The sequence below is a fragment of the Anoplopoma fimbria genome, chromosome 15 (genome assembly GCF_027596085.1).
Source record: "Anoplopoma fimbria isolate UVic2021 breed Golden Eagle Sablefish chromosome 15, Afim_UVic_2022, whole genome shotgun sequence".
NCBI lineage: Eukaryota > Metazoa > Chordata > Actinopteri > Perciformes > Anoplopomatidae > Anoplopoma > Anoplopoma fimbria.
In genome coordinates, this window is record NC_072463.1 from 21604448 (window position 1) to 21627500 (window position 23053).

Below are 23053 nucleotides of genomic sequence, written 5' to 3' on the forward strand. Positions count from 1 at the left end.
ATTGAGTAGAAAAATATAACTTAACTAAAGTCAGTTGGTTTTGCACTTGTGCTGATAATGTGTACAGTATGTCCTTTGTGACCATTGCGGGGAAAGCCAGAAAGCTACAGAGCGTAATGTGTCATTTGTAGTGTCCTGGCTTGTTTGCATTTAGTGTTTCACTGTCAAATTAAGAGTCATGCTGTTTATTCAAGTGTCGGTGCCAAATACATTTAATGTTTACTTACTGAACAAAAAGGCAAAAAAAAAAAAAAAAAGGTTTCTAATGCAGATATAACACTATATGTGGGTCTTTACACTGTTGGCTAATTAAGGTGCGTGCTATTACAGGATTCATGGAGGTCTTGTGTCTTAGACTTTGAAGAGAAGGAGGAGGAAGCTCTAATCTCATTTTCCAAAGCAGTAGTTGTGCATCACATGCAACTGCTAGCAATGTATACATAGACTTGCTGCAGCACTGTGAACAGAACCTGCAACAGATATACGTTTTGAGTGGAAAGCCTTCGTCTACAGCCCACCCCACAGCTGGGATGTCACATCAGCGTTTTTTTGTTGTTGTTGCAAATAAGAGTATTTATGACATGAACAGCATGTGCCAAATGTCTTTCAACAGGTTGTTCCAGATGCTGAAACAACTGAATTTCTGTGTTTTTTGCAAAGGGTGTGTTCTTTAAAAAAAAGTTAAAAAAAAAAAAAGAGATGTTTCTATGGTCCTTAATAAATATATAAAAAGAGATGTTAGAGGTGCAGTGATGGTGGTTCGGCTCAAAGGCCTGGACAAGAAGAGACTTTTGTCTGATGTGCCTATTTTCAAGCTTTCTCTTTGTAAGAAGTGTTTGCTTTTGACATCCCGACTGTATAATCACAATTCTACATTGAGTATTAATTTTAAATCACTCAGCAGAAAATAACCTGCCTTAGAGAGGGATGCAATTATTTAAAGTATTTCATTGAAATGACGAACCTAAAGGTTGACTGTGGGTTTTTTTTTGCGGCATCTAGTGGCGAGGGAGGGGGGAAATGGTGTTCATTTCAAATATCAACAATCTTTCTCCAGAATCGCTGACTCCACCTTAAAAAGGTCACCACCACTATCATTGGTGTCAATGTTGTTCAGTTTTCACAAAGCTCAAATAGAAATAAATCATTTATTTTCCTGCGGACTGGCTTTTTATTTATTTCAAATCATGGTTTGAGTACTGGGCAGATTACAGGCTTAAAAGGGTGAAATCAAATTAAAAACTATATTCTTGACATTAAAACAAAGTAAAATGAGAATAAATACAAATTAATTTTCCATTTGTACTTAATGCATTTAAGGCAACAGCTAGGAGCCAAAGAGAAACATATTTCTACATTCAGCATATGCTAAAACAGGAAAATTTAAAACTGCCTCAAAGCATAATCTTTCAAAAGGATTTCTAATCATTCTATTAAATGTCTGAAAAAAAAGAAAAAAAAGAAAGCATGACGGCAGTAATCTAAAAACGCCAAAGTCATGAGCATCAGGTCAGCTCCAATCAGCCTCGACCCAGTCCTCTTTGGCCCAATCGGGTAAAGGCGTGGAGTATTCAAAATCAGGTCCTTTGTAGCGTAAAGCGTGGAGATACATGATGAGTTCTTTCTCTGTGGGATCTGCTCGTACCAGCTTACATTCACTGCACAGATGGTCTTTGGTCTCTGGAGGGCTTTTTGGAGTTGTTGCCTCTGTTTGATTTCCGTTTGATTTGTTGGGTTGAGTTTTCGGTGAGGAGGTATTGTTACTGTCTGGGTCCGTGCAGCCCTGACTCACCTCATCAGCTGTGTCACTGCTTGAGCTGCCACCTGTCGGCACCTGTGTGTCAATCTGATGACTCTCTCCGCTTTTGTTGGGTTCAGAAGGGCCGTCTAATAGTTGAACTTTCTCAGATGTTTTGTTTTTCTCTGCCTTTTGCTGAATCCCATCATCCGGAATATCCAGCAGAGGGAGACTTTCCTCCGAGCGATTCTCCTCTATCAGGGCCTGCAGCAGCTCCTCGTTACTCTTTTCCACCAGCCCCCCCCTCCCCCTATGTGGACCCCAGGCCAAGGACCCATAGATGGGATCATTGAGGATGGGGAAGCCCAGGTACTGGAGGTGGACCCTGATCTGGTGTGTGCGTCCAGTCACTGGTAAACAGCGAACCACGCTGGTTTTTCCATTGAAGCTAAGCCTCTGGAAGACGGTTCTGCACTTCTTTCCCTTTGGGTCGACACGGCAGAGGCCAATTTTAAAGGAAACCACCAGGATGGACTCCTCGCAGATCAGCTCCCCTTCTGGAAACTCACCGTCTACTCTGCACACATACTCCTTTTCAAGCTGTTAGAAAGATCAAATGTACAAAGGCATTTTTGAGACCGCTACGGCAAATGCACATTTGATGATTTACAGAAAAAGTATGACAGAAGCTCAAGAATAACACCAGAGAATTAGCACCATTGTTGTCTAAACCCACTAGCAAACTTTGTGCAAATGTGAGGGGTTGCACTGCAGATTTAACCATGTAAAAGCGTAAATCCACCCGTCCTCAACGTACCTGTCTGTCTCTCACCAACTGGTCCAGTTTCTTCGATGTCTCCAGTGTCCTGGCAAACAGCAGCACACCCGAGGTGAGCCGGTCCAGTCTGTGGACTGTGTGGAGCTCAGAGATGCCTCGCTCTTTTCCCAGGATGAAAATCACTGTGTTGTGGCGGAAACGGCCGCAGGGGTGGACCGGGATTGAGGCGGGCTTGTTGACCACAAGCACTTCCCCGTCATCCACCAGGACCTCCAGGGGTCTGCCGACTACAGGGGGCTCGTGGCGATGCACTGTGTTCTTCATAAGGTCATTATTCTGTGGATGGACACAATGGTGGTTGTTAAATAGTAACATGTTTATTATACAGATATGCAGGATACAGATTTGGTTTAGAATGGAAATTAAACTTCTGGCTCAACTTCTGCCATGTGACAAAAGTATTCTGTCCTAACAAGAAAAGCTAGGGACACATTTAAAGACTAGGTCACATCAATAATAACATGACAATAAAAACCTGTGCAATAATAGTTAAAAAAGTTAAAAATAGTTGAAATAGTTGTTGTTTTTTTGCTCTGTCTGTAAATATAATATTTCAGTTATTGTTTTTTTTTTCTATTTTTTTTTTTTTTTTTTTATTGCTTATTTATAATACTTGTTTTATTTTATTTTTATTTTTTAGCTTGTCTTCTTCTACTATGTCTCTTGTGTGCACTTTACTCTATGCTGCTGTAAGTCTGCAAATTTCCCCGCTGCGGGACTAATAAAGGATTATCTTAATTTATCCTAGTTTTCTTAGATCAAACCATACCTGATTTGAGTTTAATCCTGAGTTACACACAGTCATTATTGCATAGCCTTATGATAACACTGGCATCTAAAACATAACATCATACTTTTGACAGTTGTGACACTGACCCTGAGCACCACAGACAGGTCCTCCACGGGTGTGTCGTTCAGCCGGATGCGACCCTCCTTGGTCGCCCTCTGGTAGTACTCGATGGACTCGGATCTGAACTCACTCTCGAACACCTCCAGGAGGCTCTTTCCAATCCACCGACCTTTGCAGTAGGTTTTGAAGTCAAAGTAGTAGGGATGCACTTTCCGCAGGCCGCCTTCAAAGTAGTAGGAGGTCTCGTCGAAATGCTCCTTGCTGAAGCTGACGCCCGGGTTGCGCTTCTGCGGAGGAGGGATGTATCTCTCCCCGGGACGGAGCTTCTTCCCTCCGGCTCCTCTTCGCCTCTTGCTGCGGCCACTTGTCTCAGCTTCGCTCGGCTCGTCGCTCTTTCTTTTGCCTGTTTCTGCCCTCTTTCGGGGTGCTTTCCTCCCCAGACACCGGGGTGTTTACCTCCGCCTGCTCCATCGTGGAGCTGCTGCGTTCACACTGCGGAGAACAAAAAGGACGGTTCAGAAGAGAATGAACGCTGAGAAATGAGATACAGTGACGCTGTACGTTAAGCTTTCTCAAACCTCTGACAGACACACTCACATGCATCTCTCTCTCTCTGTCCAGAGGTCCTTCTCGCTAAAAGCGCACAGAGATGACGTAAGCTGTAGTCCAATCAGTCCAATGTGTAGTTCAGTCGAGTTCAACGCGTTTCTTCTTCTTTTCATTTGTCCTTAAAGGCAAATCAACTCATCAACGAGGCATTATCGCCACCACCTGTTCATAATGCGAATTTAGTTAGTTATTTTAGTAGATATTCTTATAAGAGTAATAGACTAATATGATGAGGTTGAAGTCTTAATCTGATTTTGTTCCAGGTTTTGAAGAGTTTGTCTATTTTATGAGAAGTTAGGAAGAGGTTGTGTAAAAAAAAAAAGAAAAAAAAAAGATTTAAAATTTTAATCAATGATTTTTTATTTTTAAAAAAGTATATGCAATATGTCTTGAAATGGGTTTTTATTAATACATCTTACACATTATTCAATATTTTTATAATTGAAAAAAAAAATTAAGTGCCTCAGTTTTGGCACAGTGCCCCCTCTGCTCTACAGTAACAATGTCAAGCAGGAGTTATCATAAACATACAGTAGATGAAGCCAAATATTTAAATATATACATTATTCATTTGCTGACATTTTCATTCAACTTCCTTGGCCTGTACTTGGGTTTGTCTTTATGTGTTATTGCATTCAAAACCAAAGCGTTCACAGCAGATTATACACAAAGTCACATATTAACCGCTCATCTGAATTTCCCATAAGCATCCAGAAAAACACATTCTGTAGCTTCTTAAGCTGATATTGCACTTCTCTAATGGCTGAACTTGACTGACTCCTGTGAATCACTTAAATCTCAGGCAACCTTTCTTTGTCATCCTCAATAACTTCACTCTCTAAACTCAATCTCAGAGGATTCTGAGTGTGAGGTCATCAGTCCAGCGGTTGGTCGCTCATTCAGTCGCTCACTGTTTTATCACTCTTGGAAGAAAATCTGGTTGGGCAAACAGAGAAGGATCCTCCTTGTACGTTGCTGGGTGACATCCCAGCGGGGCAGGTGGCTGTTAAGACCAGAGCTCAGTCAAACCATGAGAAGTGCTACTTGGCCCCGGAGATGCAACACCAACGCCACCTCCTGTGGGGGCAACCACACTGCAGTCAGAGCTCACCTCTGGGGAGAGAAGGGAGGATAGCATTGATATGGTCAGGTACAAGCCAAAGGATGGAGTTGGATGTGATCAAACATCATACAACACACTGAAGATTACAGAGGCACCTGACGGATGTCGGTCAGTAGATAAAGAGGTTTTCATTCATTGATTTTGGTTTTTAAAATGAAAGGTTATGAGTGTTTTCGTGCAATACCCAGGCCACTGACGCCTCTTGTCAGTCAGGGGGACGTAAACCACTCCCATCAAAGCTTTCTTGAGAAAAGTCCCATCGCTCTGCCGATCGTACTGTTCCAACACCTGACTGCCACCGTCGGGGCCCACTGGCAGAACCAACCGCCCACCAGGCTTCAGCTGCTCCAAGAGCTTTGACACACAGACAGCAAAAAAAAGGAAATTTCACATGAGTTCATGTTAAAAAAGCAAATTTGGGCTGTGTTTCCTCACAGTTTACAGCACTTATTATAATATTATAAGGCCCCCTGAATGTTTAGGATCCACTTTACTACAGTAGATGTGTGATCATGCAGACAAATTAGGTACATAATTCCTAGAACCCTTGGTGAAAGAACTTTTAAAGTTCTTGGACTTTTCTTTGTGGGAGCTACAGAGACATTTTAAACTAGATTACTTTATAAACAGGATTAAGGATTATTTGAGCACTGAATGTATTTGTACTGACACCAAATGCCAATTCTTTAGTTGATGCAATTTGCGGGTTTGTTTTAAGTCTGTTGTGTAGTTTATTTTAAAATCTTCATGCCTTTATTCTGTCTTTTTGCTGTTTTGTTTTTTAGGTCAGCTATTTGTGTTTTTATGTTGTGTGAAACTTTACCTCTGCAATCTTGGCCAGGACCCTCTTGGAAATGAGATTTCAAAATCTCAATACAATTAACCTTGTTAAATAAAGGTTGAAGATGTACTGCAATGTGTTTTAACCTTAACTATCTGTGCTACATTGTTGTGGATTTTGGTTGTAGCTAAATAAGTGCATGATTTCTTTTCTTCTATTTTCAAAGAAGCAAAAGCCCACATGTCCTTACAGCCTTAGGAATAGTAGCTGCAGCTGCACCAACATGAATGGCATCATATGGTGCTCCTTCTGGGTGACCGAGCCTTCCATCTCCCGCTGTGGACAGATGTTAGTGTGACTTTTAGAGTCTTATGAGGCTGTGCAACATCAACATTTAAAAAATGCATGACTCCATCTCATGACTCACCTGTAAGTTTGATTCGTCCAGAGATGAGCAGCTCTGGGTCGTCAGCTTGCACATTTTTTATTGACATTTGAACCAGTTCATCAATGTGTTCAATGCCAACCACTTTACCACTAGGTCCTGTCTACAAACAAAAGAAAAATGCAGCTTTTGCACTTACTCATTTAGTGCATTTTATACCAACTGGTAGGAAACGTGCAACGTTTATAAAACACTTACCATTCTTGCAAAGCAGGCTGTGAGATATCCACTTCCTGAACCCACATCCAGGGCCGATGCCCCTTCAGTTAGTTTGTCACTTAACAGCTCCAAAGCATGAGCATGCTGTCAAACCACAATAGGAAAACAGTAAGCCCCTGATGTGTATGTACATGAGTGAATTATAGCTGTTCAGAGGTTGTTACTCACCATGTGTGGTGCACTGATGGTCGCTCTGTAACCTGTGATAAGAAAATGCCATAACACAGTCACAAAAGACATCTTTGCTCATGAAACCCAACATAATATACAATGAATGTATTAACTCAGGGCTGCACGGTGGTGTAGTGGTTAGCACTGTCGCCTCACAGCAAGAGGGGCCCGGGTTCAATTCCCGGGCCAGACAACCTTCTGTGTGGAGTTTGCATGTTCTCCCCGTGTCAGCGTGGGTTCTCTCCGGGTTCTCCAGCTTCCTCCCACAGTCCAAAGACATGCAGCTTAGGTGCATTGAAGACTCTAAATTGCCCGTAGGTGTGAATGGTTGTCTGTCTCTATATGTCAGCCCTGTGACAGACTGGAGACCTGTCCAGGGTGAACCCTGCCTTCAACCATTGACAGCTGGGATCGGCTCCAGCACCCCCGCGACCCTTAACTGGATAAGCGGTTACGGAAGATGGATGGATGGATGTATTAACTCAAATAACTGTTATCCACATCAATAAGCGAGTGTGTTTCTGTGTCTATAGATAGTGACTAAAATGAATACCTATGGACTGAGGAGAGTCTGCGTAGGGATAGTCTATAGTGTAGAGCCCTCTGTCTGTAGCCAGCATGGCATCAAACACTCGGTCGCTGCGGATCACCCCGTGATCTGGAGGAGAAAAGAGAAAGCAAATTCCCTGAGCTGAACTGGAAAATGTGTGCAGGTTGAACCTTGTGCGTTTCTCTTTACCTCTTAATGTGAATGAAAAACTAATTAATACTGTCTTTTTTTAAATAAAACAAATGAAACTGAGAGCATAGTTCTGGGTCAATATTTAAAGTTAGGAGGTATATCAATATATATACTATATTTTGATTATCATGTGGGATTTTGGTCATTGTAACATCATTATAAACCATACATGTATGTTCCTTGTCGTAAAGGCTGCATTACAGTTGAATAAACTAATGGAAGAACAATGGATAACATTATTTCATTTTTCCCAAGCATTATTTCTTTCAATTTTCTTATAAACGTTTTCCTTTTCAATCACACATTCAAATTGAAGCTTTGCATTTCAATTTCAAAGTTTTGCACTTACATTTATGCTTCTTTATTTTTCAAATGAACCCTTTCATGCATAGAGGTCACTACAGTGGACAGCTATTCAAATGTTGTTTTCTTGTATATGCATGGGTTTTGATGGCATAGTTGCACATCAGCCACTACAATAGCGCTCACTGTAGTGGCTGATGTGCAACTATGCCATCAAAACCCATGCATATACAAGAAAACAACATTTGAATAGCTGCCCACTGTAATGACCTCTATGCATGAAAGGGTTCATTTAAAACTATCCTCCATATTTTCTGAATGAAGTTTATAACTGATGCAACATGTGGCGGCTGTGGCGTAGTGGAGAGCAAGGTAGTTCGCCAATCAGAGGATCGGTGGTTCGATACCCGGCTTGGCAGCAGTCGATGTGTCCTTGGGCAAGACACTTAACCCCAAGTTGCTCCCGAAGGCTTGCCATCGGTGTGGACTGGATGGTGAATGAATGTTAGTTAGAGTCTGATGGTGGCACCTTGCATGGTAGCCTGTCATCAGTGTGTGAATGGGTGAATGATATGTAATATACTACTGACTGTAAGTCGCTTTGGATAAAAGCGTCTGCTAAATGACTGTAATGTAATATAATCTATCTGCTTTGTCAATATCCACATTAATAAAGAGAGGATAGTCACTTTTTTTTTTTTTTTTTTTACAGTATAAAAGCACCATGCGTCACTTTCCAAATATGTTTAAGTTGTGGATCTTGAGGTGTTAAGTCAAGGACCGTGTAATCTGCCCATTCATTACCCCTCAGCCTGCTGATGAGCTCTGAGTGCGTTTTGCCGCTGGACATCCACGCCATGGTCCGGGACAGCAGCACACCCATCGGGACTGCCACTACGACCAGGCGCAACGCTGCGTGCATCTCCTCCACTGGGTCTCCCTGCAGGGTGACATCATGATCAACGCATGCAACACCTACACGACACACAAATGACCGTAACGCACATTTAATAGTCAGTGATAATCAGGTTTTATATTTATTCCAAGCAGAAACAAATGATTGACATTAAGGTGACCTGACAGACAGCCAGCGAGCTGAACAAGCTCCATTTTTACCGCAATATAAAACACATTAACGACACATTATAAACCTATAACAGCATCGAACATTTAGTCAATGCAAATGCCAGTTCTTCAAATAATTAATGCTGGTGAATAAAATAATCCAAAAGAGATGAGAAGTACTTGTTTACCTTGATAGTTTGTCCCCGTGTCGGTTCCTTCCAGCTGGATCTAACTTCCTGACTCGGGTCTCGTCGAACACAGCGCCTGGCCAATAGGAAGCGGTTTTCAGACATGAAGCCCCAGAGAGCCAATCATATTCTAGAACACTTTGATGGGCAGCTACAATGTCCAATCATATGACCCTAAATAAGGAAGTGGACGCCCCTCGTTTAAGACTATGGATCATGGACACAGTTAGCTAGCGAAGCTAGTCTTACATCTTTAAATTCATACATCAGAAGAAATAACGGTGGTCTATTAAGAGCATAACCCAGGTAAGACATGTTTGTAAATAATTATGACGATCAACCGTTTAAAAAAAACAACAATATTCAACACAATAGGTTCATCTTAGTGTGATGATACATTTTGGTAAATGAAAGCCCAGCTTTAGGTTGTTTTTAGTATTTTGATATCTGCGCAGTTTACCTTTCTGATTTGTTTTATTTGTGTTGTCAATGTCTCACAAACATGCCTGTTTTAATGCTGCTGAAAGACCCATAAACACAAATTGTGCAAACGCTAACTCACATTGACTTCTGTTCCCACTCACAGTCAAAAGACCACAATGATTGAGGATTTCGAGAACCAGGAGGTCGTCCGGTCCAGCGGGGAGCTGTGGACTGAAATCTGCTCCAGTCTGCCGGAGTCGCAAGCTGAAGCAGCCCCGGAGATCAACACGGAGTTCAGAGACTCCTTCCAACCAGCCGCACCAGTCGGACTGCAGGTCAATGGACTCTCAAATGGGACAAATACCAGTTCTCCTAGCGCAGAATGGGAACCCATGGAGGATTCTGAGGTCTACATAGCCAGTTTAGGTACAGGCATCCTTCCTGTCTCCTCCTGCCCCTCATAACTGCATGCATCATGTCACATCTATTGTCTCAGTCAAGTTGTATGGGTGATTTATTTTGGTAATTATAGGGTTTCAAAGTCCTGATGGGCATTTTGTTGAAATATTTTCTGACGTTTAGACAAAAAGTCTGAAATGTGCCGCCACTGATGCTCCTAAATTCAAAATTTGGTTTTATATGAAAAATATTGTATTTTTTTTGATGCAGAGAACCGCCTGAAGAAGATAAAGGGCCAGTCAAGTGATGTGACATCGAGGGACATGTTGCGCTCCTTGTCTCAAGCTAAGAAAGAATGTTGGGATAGATTTCTGCACGACGCTCAGACATCAGAGCTCTTCCAAGGCGGTGACATGGATGACAGGTAGGATGGTAGAGTGGGTTATTCTTTCATAATAGGACTCACACACATACTTCTGCCAGGACACAAACATTAGGTAAAGGGGTTGTCATGCCAAAAGAGCACTTCTATTGTTGCAATGATAACTCAGGTCTCCTCGGGCTTCAAGTAGACCTCTTTTTATCTTAATACCTTGTGTGTACCTCCCTTTCCTTAGCGCTCTTGAACACTTCAAGAGGTGGTTGATTCCTGAGAAGGTGGCCATCAGCGCAGAAGAGCTGGAGTTTCTCCTGAGACCGCCTCAGAATAACGAACAGGCTGAGCCGAGCCAAACACAGAGCGAAGAAGAGGACACGACGGGAGAAAGAGACAACCCAGAGGAAGATGCCGCTCACAGCCCAGAGAAATGAGTAACACTGAAAGAAGAACTAATTAGGCGTGTTTACAGTAGCGCTGACTTGATACCCATACTTATTCAGTCCTTGTTATTCATCCCTTGAAGGATAATAATCTAGTCTGTGTACTGATTCCCATTATATATGTTACAGGAATGGCTCTCTACTTTGAATATATATATATACTGAATATGCAAAGGGTAATGAAGCAGCACATTAAGTACCATGTTGTGATTGAAACTCGAGTGATACTCTTTGATTATATTCCTGAAAATATGTAACATATTGTGTAACATCTTTATTTTTGCCATAATGTTTTTACCAATAAAGTTTTAACCATGTTTCAATAAAAACTTCAAGTAGGATTGATTCTGTTCATTTGTCTGCACATAAGCTGAAGCAAGGGCACTGTTATATTAAGCTAAATTCAAACGTAGAATATTCTCTGACACATTTGTTTGTGTGTGTGTATATAAGAGCAAGCCAGAGGGTAGACAGTTTAAAGTGGAGCAGGTTTCTCTCCTGTGTTCCGCCTTTCTCGCTGCAGAATCTTTAGATGGCAGCAAATACCATTTTTTAAAAGATTATTCTTCTATTACCTTTCTTTGTGACAGTGCAGAGAGTCAGTATATGTGACGAAAGAGAGAAGAGGAATGTCATGCAGCAACTGATCCAGCAGGGAATTGTGCCAAGGTGTTATTGGAGCAAACCAAAGAGTCTCATTTTACTCATCCACAAAGTGTTGTAGATTCTGTGAGCTTTTAACAGGCAGATACAATTCTCAGTTGCATTAGGAAAAATATGGGATGCAACACATATTCAAATGAACGCGTCATATGAGCTTATGAGTCAGTCCAGTTGTTTCCAAGCTGAGTGTTAGAGAGGGATCATTTAAGGCAATAGAATCCCCCGAAATTTAGAAAACTATTAATACGAGAACTAGTTTGACCATAAGTTTGCAATATAGCGCAACACATCCTCCAAAATGACCACAAAGTTGAATTAACACCGCTCTGAAACAGTTTCTACAAAAACATTATAACCTGCTTTATTGCAGGGCTGCTGTATTAATATACTATTATCGTAAGCTAGATGTATCTAATAAATTGGAAACTGGGTGTTATTCTGAATAAATCAATTCAACCAGGGAAAATCCTCTTAAACAGCATTCATTTGAATAACAACAACCATGGCTTCATTTTCTAATGTGAATCAATTTCAGCTGAGGTCCTTGAAATGAAAACCTTTGGGAACCCTCCTGATTATCCTTCTGTATCTTCCAAGACCCAGAGGACTGAAACTGTGAAATCAACTAAGCACATGCAAGTTAAACAGTGTTTGTTCTCATTTTTCTCTCAAGTGCAGAATAAATTCTGCCACTTATCTTGACAAAATAGAGTGGACTTTTTGAAAACGGCTTAGTGTGGACGTGGCCTAGAATGCTTATTACGATTTCAGTGAGTTAAAGCAGTGACTTACAGCTTTACAGGTCTCACAGAGCCGTGCTTTGTGGTAATATGTTAGGCCATGTCCACATTAACCCGTTTTCACTCGTTTTCAAATGAAAACGGGGTTTTCAGATCTCCGTCCACATGTGCGTTTCAGCATCGTTTTCCAAATTACACATTGGTTGCTTGGTTACAGATAATACATTACACTACTCTTGATACTTAAGAACTTCCTCTAAAATCTTCCTCCATGAACTCAAACAGACACATTTCGTGGAAGTTTTTAGAAGTTTTATTTTTCAAGTTTAGCTACAACACTGCAGGTCTAACTCTATCTCTCCCACACAGACAGCACATGTACTTTAAATGAACAGTTATTAAAGAAGTTTACTAGATTATGGGTCCATACATTTGGTCAACACTAGTCATTAGTTCTGTAGGGCTGATGACGTCACTGGACACGCCCCTTTAATCTCTCCATAACAGCTGATTCCAGTTGAAGCCAAAGAACCCCCTCTGGGTTGCCATGGGTCACCTGTGCTCCCCTGGGTCCTAAGTCCCTACATGTTTGAACATCTATGTACAAACATTTGTAACAAATACCACATGATGTACACATGACATCTATTGCATTCTGTCCATCCTGGGAGAAGGATCCCTCCTCTGTCGTTCTCCCAGAGGTTTCTTCCTTTTTTCTCCCTGTTAAAGGGTTTTTTTAGGGGAGTTTTTCCTGTGCCGATGTGAGGGAAGGACAGAGGATGTCGCATGTGCACAGATTGTAAAGCCCTCTGAGGCAAATTTGTAATTTGTGATTCTGGGCTATACAAAATAAACTGAATTGAATTGAATGATCCATGTTGAATTAACCTGCTAGTCGATCGGTATCAAGGCTGTTCTCTTACGGAAAGGGGTCACGTGGTAAGGGGGTGACGAATCAGGGAATGACACGTCATAACTGCTAAGAACCAATCAAATAGCAAACGCCGGTGCCTACGTCATCGTTTTCGGACTTCTTCGTTTTCCGTCATCCACACTATCAGGAAAACGCGGCGTTTTCAAACTTCTCCGTCCTCGGGAGCGTTTTCAAACTTATTCGTTTTCGGTGATCCTAAAACGCTGTGTAGTGTGGACGCTCGGTGCAAACGCAGAAAAAGATATGCGGATTCATTTGAAAACGGGTTAGTGTGGACGTGGCCTTAGACTGGGATGACAGGTGACAGTGTGAGCAGCGAATGGCATGAAATAAAATACAATTGGCACCTATCGTTGTAAAATGTAATTCCTGTGGAAGGTGTTAATGAAGAAATCCACATGTGGTGTCCCCTGACAAAAAGAGCCTCAGCAACCATGTAACCCTCAATGTCATCTCCGGATAAAAATAAAAAAAGACATATACATTGTAATATATCAAGGCAACAATGACAAAATAATGTTTTATCTCTAAATCAATTAATGTATTTCATAGAGTTTGCAATTAAATGCATTTTGAAAAGAGGTTGGATATTTGATTATAGTAAAGCCACTTAGCACCATCCAGTATCAATGGTGTTAGCTCAAATTGTTAATTTATGTCCCAATCAATTTCCCCCATCACTGGACCTGGCTGTGCACAGAGACCAGGACCACAACAAGATTTGGATTAAGGTTTACAATCGCAGTCACCCCATCAGGATAGAGATGGATGGTGAATAATTCCTTCCAGTAAGCCCCCTGGGTATAAACTAAATGCCAGTAGCAGCTATTGTTCAAGCTGTTTTTCACTGATGCCACAGTCAAATACTAGTCTCATAACTCATACAACAATCACCTCTAAAGAATGACATTTCCCTGAGCTTACCTCACCACCCACGAGTTCTTCAAATTTTAAGGACTCATCTTCTATGCAGCACTTCTGAAACTGGTCAGGGAGACATCGGCAGGTACTGAAGACAGTCTTCTCTGTGGGATTTCTCTGCCACTTTGTCGACCCGGGCCAGGTTTTTGGTTGATAACCTTTGTCACAAAGGTAGTGCAAAGCAACAAGGGAAGGACCAGAATGCAGGCAATGCAGGCTGACAGCAACAGTTCAGGGGTTTATTGCACATACATACCCTCACTGGCATGTCCAAACAGAAGTAGTATTGAGTCCATGACAGCAGGAATGGGGCGGGGGAAAGTGAAGGTAGGTACAGATGGGGTTCAGGTAACAAGGATAACAGAGGCTCAAAAGCAGTGACAATCTGGCAACTGACTGGTATAGAGAGCTGGTTAAATATCTGCAGGGCCAATGAGGGGAAGTGGGAACAGGTGAGCAAGTGCTGGCTAAAAGAGGTTACTGCAAGGCAGGAGGGAGTTGAGTGGCTGGATGTGAGAGTCAGGTGACTGGGAGAGGTGGAAAAGTCAGAGTGCATCTGGTGGACAGGAAGAAAATGGCAATGACGGAGCCTGGTGAAGTGGAAATGTGACTGGAGAGAAGGACAGAGAGTTAGAATGTTACAACCTTCACAATAAGAGGTACATTGCCATCTTTTCCACCTGAGGACCCCTGCTTAATTATCAAAGATAGCTGCAAGATCCATTTTTACCAAAACATCAGTGTCAATGAGCGGCTGGTTGCAAGCAAGGCCCAGTCAAGACAAGATAATAATAATAATAATAATCATAATAATCAATCCTTTATTAGTTGCAAGCAAGGCCCAGTCAAGACAAGATACATGAACTACATGAAAGGAAAACCAACCAAATGGATCTTAAAGCTTTTTGTGTTGGCCAGACAATAGCTAAACAGTTACAGATTTTTAGGCAACCTCTTTTGTTGGCAACCTCTACACAAGCCTAAAACAATTCAAATACCTTTTTGACATGAACACCTGGGCTTGTGGAACTTTAAGAAAGACCAGGAAGGACTGCCCTCACTCAGCACACAAGGACCCACTTGTGCACTTAAAAAAGATGGATGGGTCTGAGGTTGCTGTCTGCTCCACAGTGCATGTAGCACTGTGCAAAGGGAAAGGTGAAGAGCCAGGCTGGTTGGCATAGCGACAAAAAGGCTACCTCCTCATCAAGGAAGGCTATGCAGGTAGACCAGGCGGGTCCATCACGCCCAACCATTGAAGTGAAATATGTGTGATGCAGCACTCTGTGTCAGGAGCTGTTTTGATGTATGGCTCAAGTAAAAATCACTCCCAGAAACAAGTATGCTGGACAGTTAAAAAACAATGTTGAAATATTTTTTGTGTTATAACTTTATGTAATGTTGCTACAAAAAAGGTTGCATGTAAATAATGAAGACAGTGATAAATCCCTCCAAAACAGGTAATGCCGCCGTGCAGCTAAGAACCATTTGGGTCTATCAAAATACAACTCAAATACTGGATGATTACTGCACCAATAAGTCATCCTAATAAGTAAATACAAACAAATACTGCACCTCTGAATTTAACCAATCCTAAGCATTTAGCAGCCAGGGCTGCTGTGAAGCTCACAGAGAGAAGCTTCGGGTGCAGCGTTGTGTTGAAGGACATGTTACATGCAAACAGGAGGAGCCACCCCATCCTTTAACCTTGTGGTTAAAAAAAGAACCTACTTTACCCACATGTCGTTGCTTTGAAGGTGACCATTATTTGTTACAAACTTGTAAAATGATTAATAATTGTATAATGATAAAATAGCTTTATAAATATTTCAATATTTTCCATGTCCTCTGGTTCACCCTCTGTTACACCATCAAGTCTCAGTGCTATGCTCATGAATTTGATCCTGGTTTACGCTTTGCAGATACTCACTTGATGAATCATTCAGTTACACTGGTTCTTTTTTGGTTGCTCCAGCAGGAGACTCACAATTTCTAAATTAGATTAAGTTTTATAAATATTTAAGATGTGTACTGCAGGAGGAAGATCGTGGTTTGTCCATTAATTGATCAATTTAATTTCTGCTCCCTAATGTTGGTTTCTGGGTGTGTTTGCTTAGAAAGTGGCCTCATTTTGCAAAACATTAATGCTGGATATTTGACATCATAAAAAGGAGTCAGAGATAAGATAATAAATTAGTAATAATTAATGTCAGCTCTTCCACTCATGAGATTTCTGTTACAGATTTAGGATAAAATGAGTGACAATCTATTAGAAATTATATCATAAAATGTGTCAGGAACACCATAAAATAACTATATAAAACCAAAGACACATTATAGTAAAATGATAGTGATTCCATGGCATAAAATTGCCATAAAAGAAGGAAAGGTCATTAAAAAAATCACCATATAATTCCCAAGAGGAATATCATAGGGGATTATAAAGGTTGTTGATTGAGGGTAATGACAGACAGCCATTTTACTGGAGGTGACTCATTCACAGAACACATATGCTTTGAGAGAGAGAGAGAGAGAGAGAGAGAGAGAGAGAGAGAGAGAGAGAGAGAGAGAAAGAACTTACCTCTTTATTCAGAAGCCAGTCGGTTGCAGTGAAGAGGTGAGGCTGCACATTATTTGGACACCCAGCAGACACAAATACTATTGGACTGTCCAAGTCAAAAAATAATGTCTGAATGACATCTCTCAGAGGTAATTCTTCTTTTAATTCCTACATTTTGAAAATGCATGCACTCTGATAACTGTCAAATTCACATCAGGTTATTTCTAAGAGAAAAACTAGTTGTTAAATGATAAGATTGAGATTTATTTTGTTTATTTAGGGCTTCTCAAGATGTATAAAAAAAGAAAAAAGATGTATGTGAATTATGTGCAAATCAATGTGTCACTGATTAGGTCAGTTCAATGAGCTATTGAGCTGATTCAGCATGAGAAAAGTACGGTATGTAATGTTGTACATGATAAAAACCAATCTTCCATTCAGTTAAATTTACTAAAAGAACAGCAACATAATGTACAATGGTGAGGTCAGCCTAAGTAGGTCATTAATACGCACTTATGCATGCTCTACAGAAGGATTTTGATTTACAGATGACATTTTTACATTTGTTTTAAAACTATTTGCAATTTGGCTAATCTGACATAATTAGTTTTGTAGATACTAATTGTTTGATATTTGTGTAGATATCAAGTTTGATTCATTGCAAGACAGATATCATTTTCTCTTATCTTGAAAATTTGAATAAATGAAACCACTCCAGTGCTTTCATTCTTTTCATTGCTGTCATGTGTTTTTTGTTATTGAACCAAATCTTAAAGTCACAGCCATTAGAAACGATTTTAAAAGCGTCTGTGAAAAAAAGTTTAATAAATCAACATTCATTTTAACTCGTGAAATCTGGTTGCAAACCGGCGGATTAGTATCTCTTATTGCTCAGTCATAACTGGACTAACGTCAGTGTAGACAACATGCACAGGCATTTCAGTTTGACTCTGAGGATGTTATTTCCCACTGTTATTATGGATTGGATGGATTAATGGTTATGAAAGCCAAAAATGTTTTCCAAAGAATGAGATAGAAAATATTTAGAGAGGCAAAGTGATATAAAAAGGTGAAAGTGTAGAGTGAAGAGGAAAGGAAGAAATGATGTGCAGAAGAGGCAGATGAAAGTAAACAGATATATTGGAGTTGAGGAGGATTTACGAGCTCTGCAGCTTTTTAATGAAGTGACTGACAGAGTTTTGAAGATGGACACTAATTTGTTTCTCTCTTGTCAAACATCTCTTCAATCTCCATAAATTGTAAATTTTGCTAATATTTTTAGGCAATTATGATGTAAAATTGTAAAATCATATGTGCGAAATATGATGAAGATTATAAACAGCTTGTTGTTCATTGTGGCTCCTGCAGCTATGGACTGGGAGAAGTCATTGAACCGATCCAGGGTGAACTCTTCTACTCCAGCCTCTTCGTCTTCTCCATCCATGCCTGACTCTTCACTCACCTTCTCCTCCTCCTGCTGCAACTCCTCTCACCCCCTCTTCTCCACCTCCCCGTTCTCTGTCCCTGCCTTCTCCGGCCTGGACCTCCTGTCCGACCTGAAGCCCATCTTCATCCCTCTCTACGTTGCCGTGGTGCTGGTCGCCTGCTCCGGCAACCTCCTCCTGCTCTTTCTCATCTGGCACAACAAGAAAAGACACAACACCACAAACTTCCTCATCAGCAACCTGGCACTGGTCGACCTGGTCATGTGCGTCTTCTGCGTCCCTTTGACTGCGTCCTACGCTTTTGACAAGCGTGGATGGGTGTTTGGTCCCCACATGTGTCATTTCGTCACTGTCATGCAGTCTGCAGCCGTCTACGCGGCATGCCTGTCTCTCATGGCCATCGCAGTGGATCGTTACGTGGTTGTGGCTTATCCCATCCGCAAAAGAGCAGGGGGCCAGTTCTGCTGTGGTCTGGTGGTCCTGATCTGGCTGTCCTCTCTGGCTTTATCCACACCTACAGCAGTACACACCGTCCACCTGGACCTGCGGGCTGCGGGGCTGCAGATGGCCGTCTGTGAGGAGTTCTGGGATGGCCAGGAGCAAAAACGACTCATCTACTCCTGCTTCATCCTCTTCTTCTCCTACGTTGTCCCACTGGCTGCTGTCTCCATTTCCTACTGTGCTATATCCTACCAGCTGAAGCAGAGGACCAGGTCAGGCTTGACAGCGTGTCAGGAGTTGAGATCTGCAAGGACTCTATGGAGCAGACGGAGGAGGAAGACCTTCTACCTGCTGCTGGTGTCCGTCCTCTGTTTCGCCTTCTCATGGCTTCCCTTACAGGTACAGATGAGTGGGAAAGAGAGACTGATGATTTGATGGATACATGAAACCATGAATAAACTAGAAAGGTGCACACAGTAGAGTGCAGATTTCTGCCAAGTGTGTCAGCAACAACCGCTGAATTGTTTTATTGAATAAATTCAACCCACAATTGGCTAACCCCCCGTCTAGCCTGTAAGGCTTTCTAAAACACACTTAATTTAAACTCACAAACAGGTAGCAATGAATGAAGGCAATCGGCTCAAAGTTGTTGTTTTAGACATTTCACACATTCTTGCCAAAAACTAAATTTACCTCATCAAGTTGTCTGCCAGTTTAGTACGGCTCAGTGTTACTCAGCAGTGTGTGTACTAGTAGTTTTGTTAGCTGTTAGCCAAACAAATTGTCCAAAACACTAAAAGTGAGCAAACTCATCTGCTTATCACTGGCCGGTTAAGAGTAGTGAGTGAGGAGTCAGCGGCTAAAACTGGCAACCAAAATTTGATGCAGTTTAATGCAGCAGTACGGGTTTTATCACTTGACACGTGCACACACACACAAAAGCCCACTCGTGACCAATGGGGGAGATAATGTATTCTTAATGGTCCCTTAACCGCTAGCTCAGTCCATAGAAACAAAATCTGTAAACTCGCACCTCTATAGCTCACCAAAAACACTTGTTGCTTGTTTAATGCCTTGATTATTTTTTACAAAAACCTATAAATATTGGCTTTGAGGCGATTATGTGTCAGGCTTTTTTTTGGGCGGTGCAGTGACTTCAACAAATCTTGAAGTCAAAGTGAGTCTGCCATGTAACCAACTCTCCAACCTGTATAAGTGTCATTTTTCTTGGACTTTTTGATTTTTAGTCAGATTAAACAAACATGTTAAATGTCTCCCACTTTCCACTCTTTGAACTAACTAAAGCTCACTGTAGCTTTCATCACACAGACATGAAAGGAGTGTAAAAATGATATTTTACTCTCTGCAATACAGCACATACCCTTAGACCGGACAATAGCTTGAACCAGCAACAGAGCTTTTTACTGGACTAAAGAGCAGTATGAGCAGTGACACGTTCACCTACTGATTTACGTGTACTGAAGGGCATTTGAACAGTGATACTATTGCTTAGCTAACAAAAAGCAAACAGACTAAATATTCATTGACTATGAATCTTTGAACTGAAAAGTTTCAAAATAGCAAAGTGATACTTGCTTAATTAAATGAACCTGAATTATTTCCCAAATGACCTTTTCCTTGTATGAATGCAGAGTGCTAAACATTGTTTATCTTCACAGGTGGTGAATCTGATCCGTGACCTGGACACAGACTTCTCCATTTTAGGGAAGAATTACGTTAACATCATCCAGGTGTCCACTCACCTGCTCGCCATGAGCTCCACCTGCTACAACCCTTTTATTTACGCCTCATTGCACGAAAAGCTCCTCTCCTACCTTTGCAACCACTTCCTGTCCCGGAGGAGAAAAACAGGAAAGGACAGGGGTCAGGGGTCAAGCATCCTGACGATGTCACACAGAGTGCAGCGCCTTCACACCTCCACGGCTGCTGCAGATTTAGCAAGTGCTGTTGTAAATAACGTTATTCCTCAAGACATTTACGCTTAATAGGAATTTGATCTGCTAGTGTTTTCCACAAATGACACAGGGTATCTTCACTTTATATTTAATCTGAATCTGGTTAGTGTTTTTACTAACCAATCAAGTGAAGAATAAAATTAATTTAAACCTCACTGAAATTCAAAAACTGTGTAAAAACACTTACCTGCTTTGATTCAAAGGATATATGTGTGCTTAATGATTTATATTTTTAACAAATCTGTGGCTGTTTATGTATTGAAAGTAAGTGAAATCTAATTGTTGTACATATTCATATTCTTGAGCATGTCTAACACTTCTTGGTATGTTTATGTATATAACAGCATGCTGTTCTAATATACATTTTTATTTGCCATTCGTGTCAAATTTAACTGATTCATTCAATAAACAGGTTTATTTAAATCATTGTTCCCTTTCCATTCATTGTGTGATAAAACAGGAGTCTCTGTGATAATGAATCATGTATTTCATGTCATTTGGTATGGCCTGGATCAACTGAACGCTTTTCACACTCTCTACTGCCTCTTTGACGTTGGACGAACACAACGCTGTATGCAAAATCTGCAGCGTGATTAAATGTCAACTTTTAGATGGTAAGAGAATAAAAAACATCATCTGTGTTGTTCATTACGATATTTAAAACACTTTAGAGGGTAAAAGAGTCAACATTGACAGTTAACTTAAATTATGCAAATGTTCTACAGGTTACAAGATACCTGTGTCTTCTTTCTTTCTTTCTTTGAATAATCACAATAAACCCGTTTTTCACCGTTGTGGCTTTGAGCACCAACAGTTACTTTTACCTGAAAACAAGCAGTCAGGCAAGTAAAAAGCACCATTGCAGAGTTTCTCAGCATTTTCTGACCTGCCACCTCATTTATAAGCTGAGCTACCATGCTGTACCAAACAATTACCCCCCACTCTGCTGTGTGGCAATAATAAAATGTGTTGTATATTCAAGTCCCTCAACTCATTTTTTATCTCATATATACACAAGCTGTGACAATTGATTGAATCATATTCAATCAATTGAATGTGCCACAGGGGGGACTCCATGTAAGGTGTGAAACAGTGATGAAAGATGATTAAGAGAAACGGGAGGCACCTGAGCTAAATTTCAAAATGTCATAGCAAAAGGTCTGAATACTAAATGTCAATATGTATATATTTCAGGGTTTTTAAATTTTTTTTTTTTTTGCAATTTATCTTTCTAAAATCGTGTTTTTCACTTTTTCATTATGGGATATTGAGGGCAGGTTGGTGGTAAAACAATAATTTAAACGATTTGAACATGGTCCATATGCAATTTATTCTACTCAAATCCCACGTCTACTTATGTCTAATTGTGTTGTGAACACCTTTAATGAAAATGCTAATACAAACTGTATGTTAATGATGTCGATGAAGTGAAGTGCCAGTAGATGTGTGCTGTGGGTAGTAATTCAGAAGAGATGATGGGGCCCGGATCTTTGGCGTGAACTCTACGCATTTGTAATGTTCAGAAGAACAAAGAGCGATGAAACAACACGAGCAGCAAAACAATGTCAACCAATTCTTAAAAAACATTGGCGGTGTTGTGATGTTTCCGTTTGCTGTCTGGTGATACAAATAAAATAGCACAAAACAAACAAGACAGTTTTGGAATGAAATTGAAGGGCATTTTGAGCTGAAGAAAACAATTGACAGGCTTTCATTTGTTTCTCTCTAAACCCACAAGGCTCTTTAGACATGTGCACAGTAGTGAGAATTCCCTAAAGAAAACAGAAATGTTAAGGAGGGTTTGATGGAGCATGAATGGCATTGAATGTCTTTCTTCTGTGCAAAGTACTTTGTGCAGACCAAAAAAGCAGCAGGAGCAACAAATCTGTTTTAACAAATCTTTGCCAGAATAATCAGAAACTTTCAAAAGCTGAATTGCTGTGCACATGGTTCAGTACATTGCAGGTGTATAACGCCGTACACAGAAAAGCTTTAAAGGACAGGAGAGTGGTAAAAATTGGAATGAATCAGTCCATGGCAATCCTCTCAGGTGTGTAATTTAAACACCTCAGGACCTCTATTCTGGTATACACATGCTCTCAGACCAACTCATGTCGATAACTAAATCTTTTGTTGGAGAGGCTTTGTAAGAAAAGCTTTTTTTTCCCTTTCAAATGTATTGTTCTTTAAACAATGTAGTAAGTGGTTAACCCTTTTTGTATGAGGTACACCAACAGCTCTATCAGAAGCTCCAAATATGTTCATTTCAATTAACATTTTTGCATTAAATTGATTATATCGGTTTGGTCGAGTTTGTATTTGTACCTTTATCGGTGGACTAAACCATTCCAACAGGTTATCCATTACTTTTAGCATTTTAAACTGTTTATTATCTTTAGCGGTTAAAAAGTTAGCTTAAAGGGCCTTACTTTTTACTACCTGCTCATCTAATACCTTGCTTATTAGGCTACTTCAAATGTTTATACTTTAACTTAAGGTATTTTAGCTAATTACTTTTAGGGGGTTGACAACGTAAGCTGAGAGTGCATCAACTGCCCACTGTGAGGTCATCCCCTAACAATTTCAACTACTTATCCAAAAGGCTACTTTCAGCTATTCCATCCTGTCTTTCTAATTATTTTCCCTACACACGCTTGTTG

The 23053-nt window shown here is 40.7% G+C and overlaps 4 protein-coding genes across 5 annotated transcripts; 2 read left to right on the forward strand and 2 right to left on the reverse strand.

Moving 5' to 3' along the window:
• Window positions 1-1134: 1134 nt before the first annotated feature.
• Window positions 1135-4123, reverse strand: rpusd2 (RNA pseudouridine synthase domain containing 2). Its single transcript, XM_054614198.1, is given in 4 exon segments — window positions 1135-2338; window positions 2556-2852; window positions 3453-3840; window positions 3842-4123. Coding segments are annotated over 4 exon segments (1701 nt in total). The 5' UTR covers window positions 4030-4123; the 3' UTR covers window positions 1135-1510.
• A 272-nt stretch (window positions 4124-4395) lies between these two features.
• On the reverse strand, window positions 4396-9653 carry pcmtl (l-isoaspartyl protein carboxyl methyltransferase, like). Of its 2 annotated transcripts, none has more exons than XM_054613653.1 (10): window positions 9635-9653; window positions 9073-9148; window positions 8624-8759; window positions 7328-7432; window positions 6772-6803; window positions 6583-6687; window positions 6367-6487; window positions 6190-6275; window positions 5343-5512; window positions 4396-5112 (listed from the first exon to the last, which is right to left on the reverse strand). In XM_054613653.1, coding segments are annotated over exons 1-10 (870 nt in total). In that variant the 5' UTR covers window positions 9637-9653; the 3' UTR covers window positions 4396-5075. The 2 variants fall into 2 exon arrangements, with proteins under 2 accessions (XP_054469628.1, XP_054469630.1); XM_054613655.1 differs by having other exon boundaries at window positions 4397-5148.
• On the forward strand, window positions 9270-11044 carry ccdc32 (coiled-coil domain containing 32). Its single transcript, XM_054613656.1, has 4 exons — window positions 9270-9378; window positions 9659-9921; window positions 10165-10318; window positions 10512-11044. The coding sequence occupies exons 2-4, from the start codon at window positions 9672-9674 to the stop codon at window positions 10702-10704; spliced, it is 597 nt and encodes a 198-aa protein (XP_054469631.1). The 5' UTR covers window positions 9270-9378; window positions 9659-9671; the 3' UTR covers window positions 10705-11044.
• A 6809-nt stretch (window positions 11045-17853) lies between these two features.
• prlh2r (prolactin releasing hormone 2 receptor) lies at window positions 17854-20423 on the forward strand. The gene is made up of 2 exons (XM_054613274.1): window positions 17854-18816; window positions 20097-20423. Exons 1-2 carry the CDS (start codon window positions 17854-17856, stop codon window positions 20421-20423), a joined length of 1290 nt encoding a protein of 429 aa, XP_054469249.1.
• Window positions 20424-23053: the final 2630 nt, after the last annotated feature.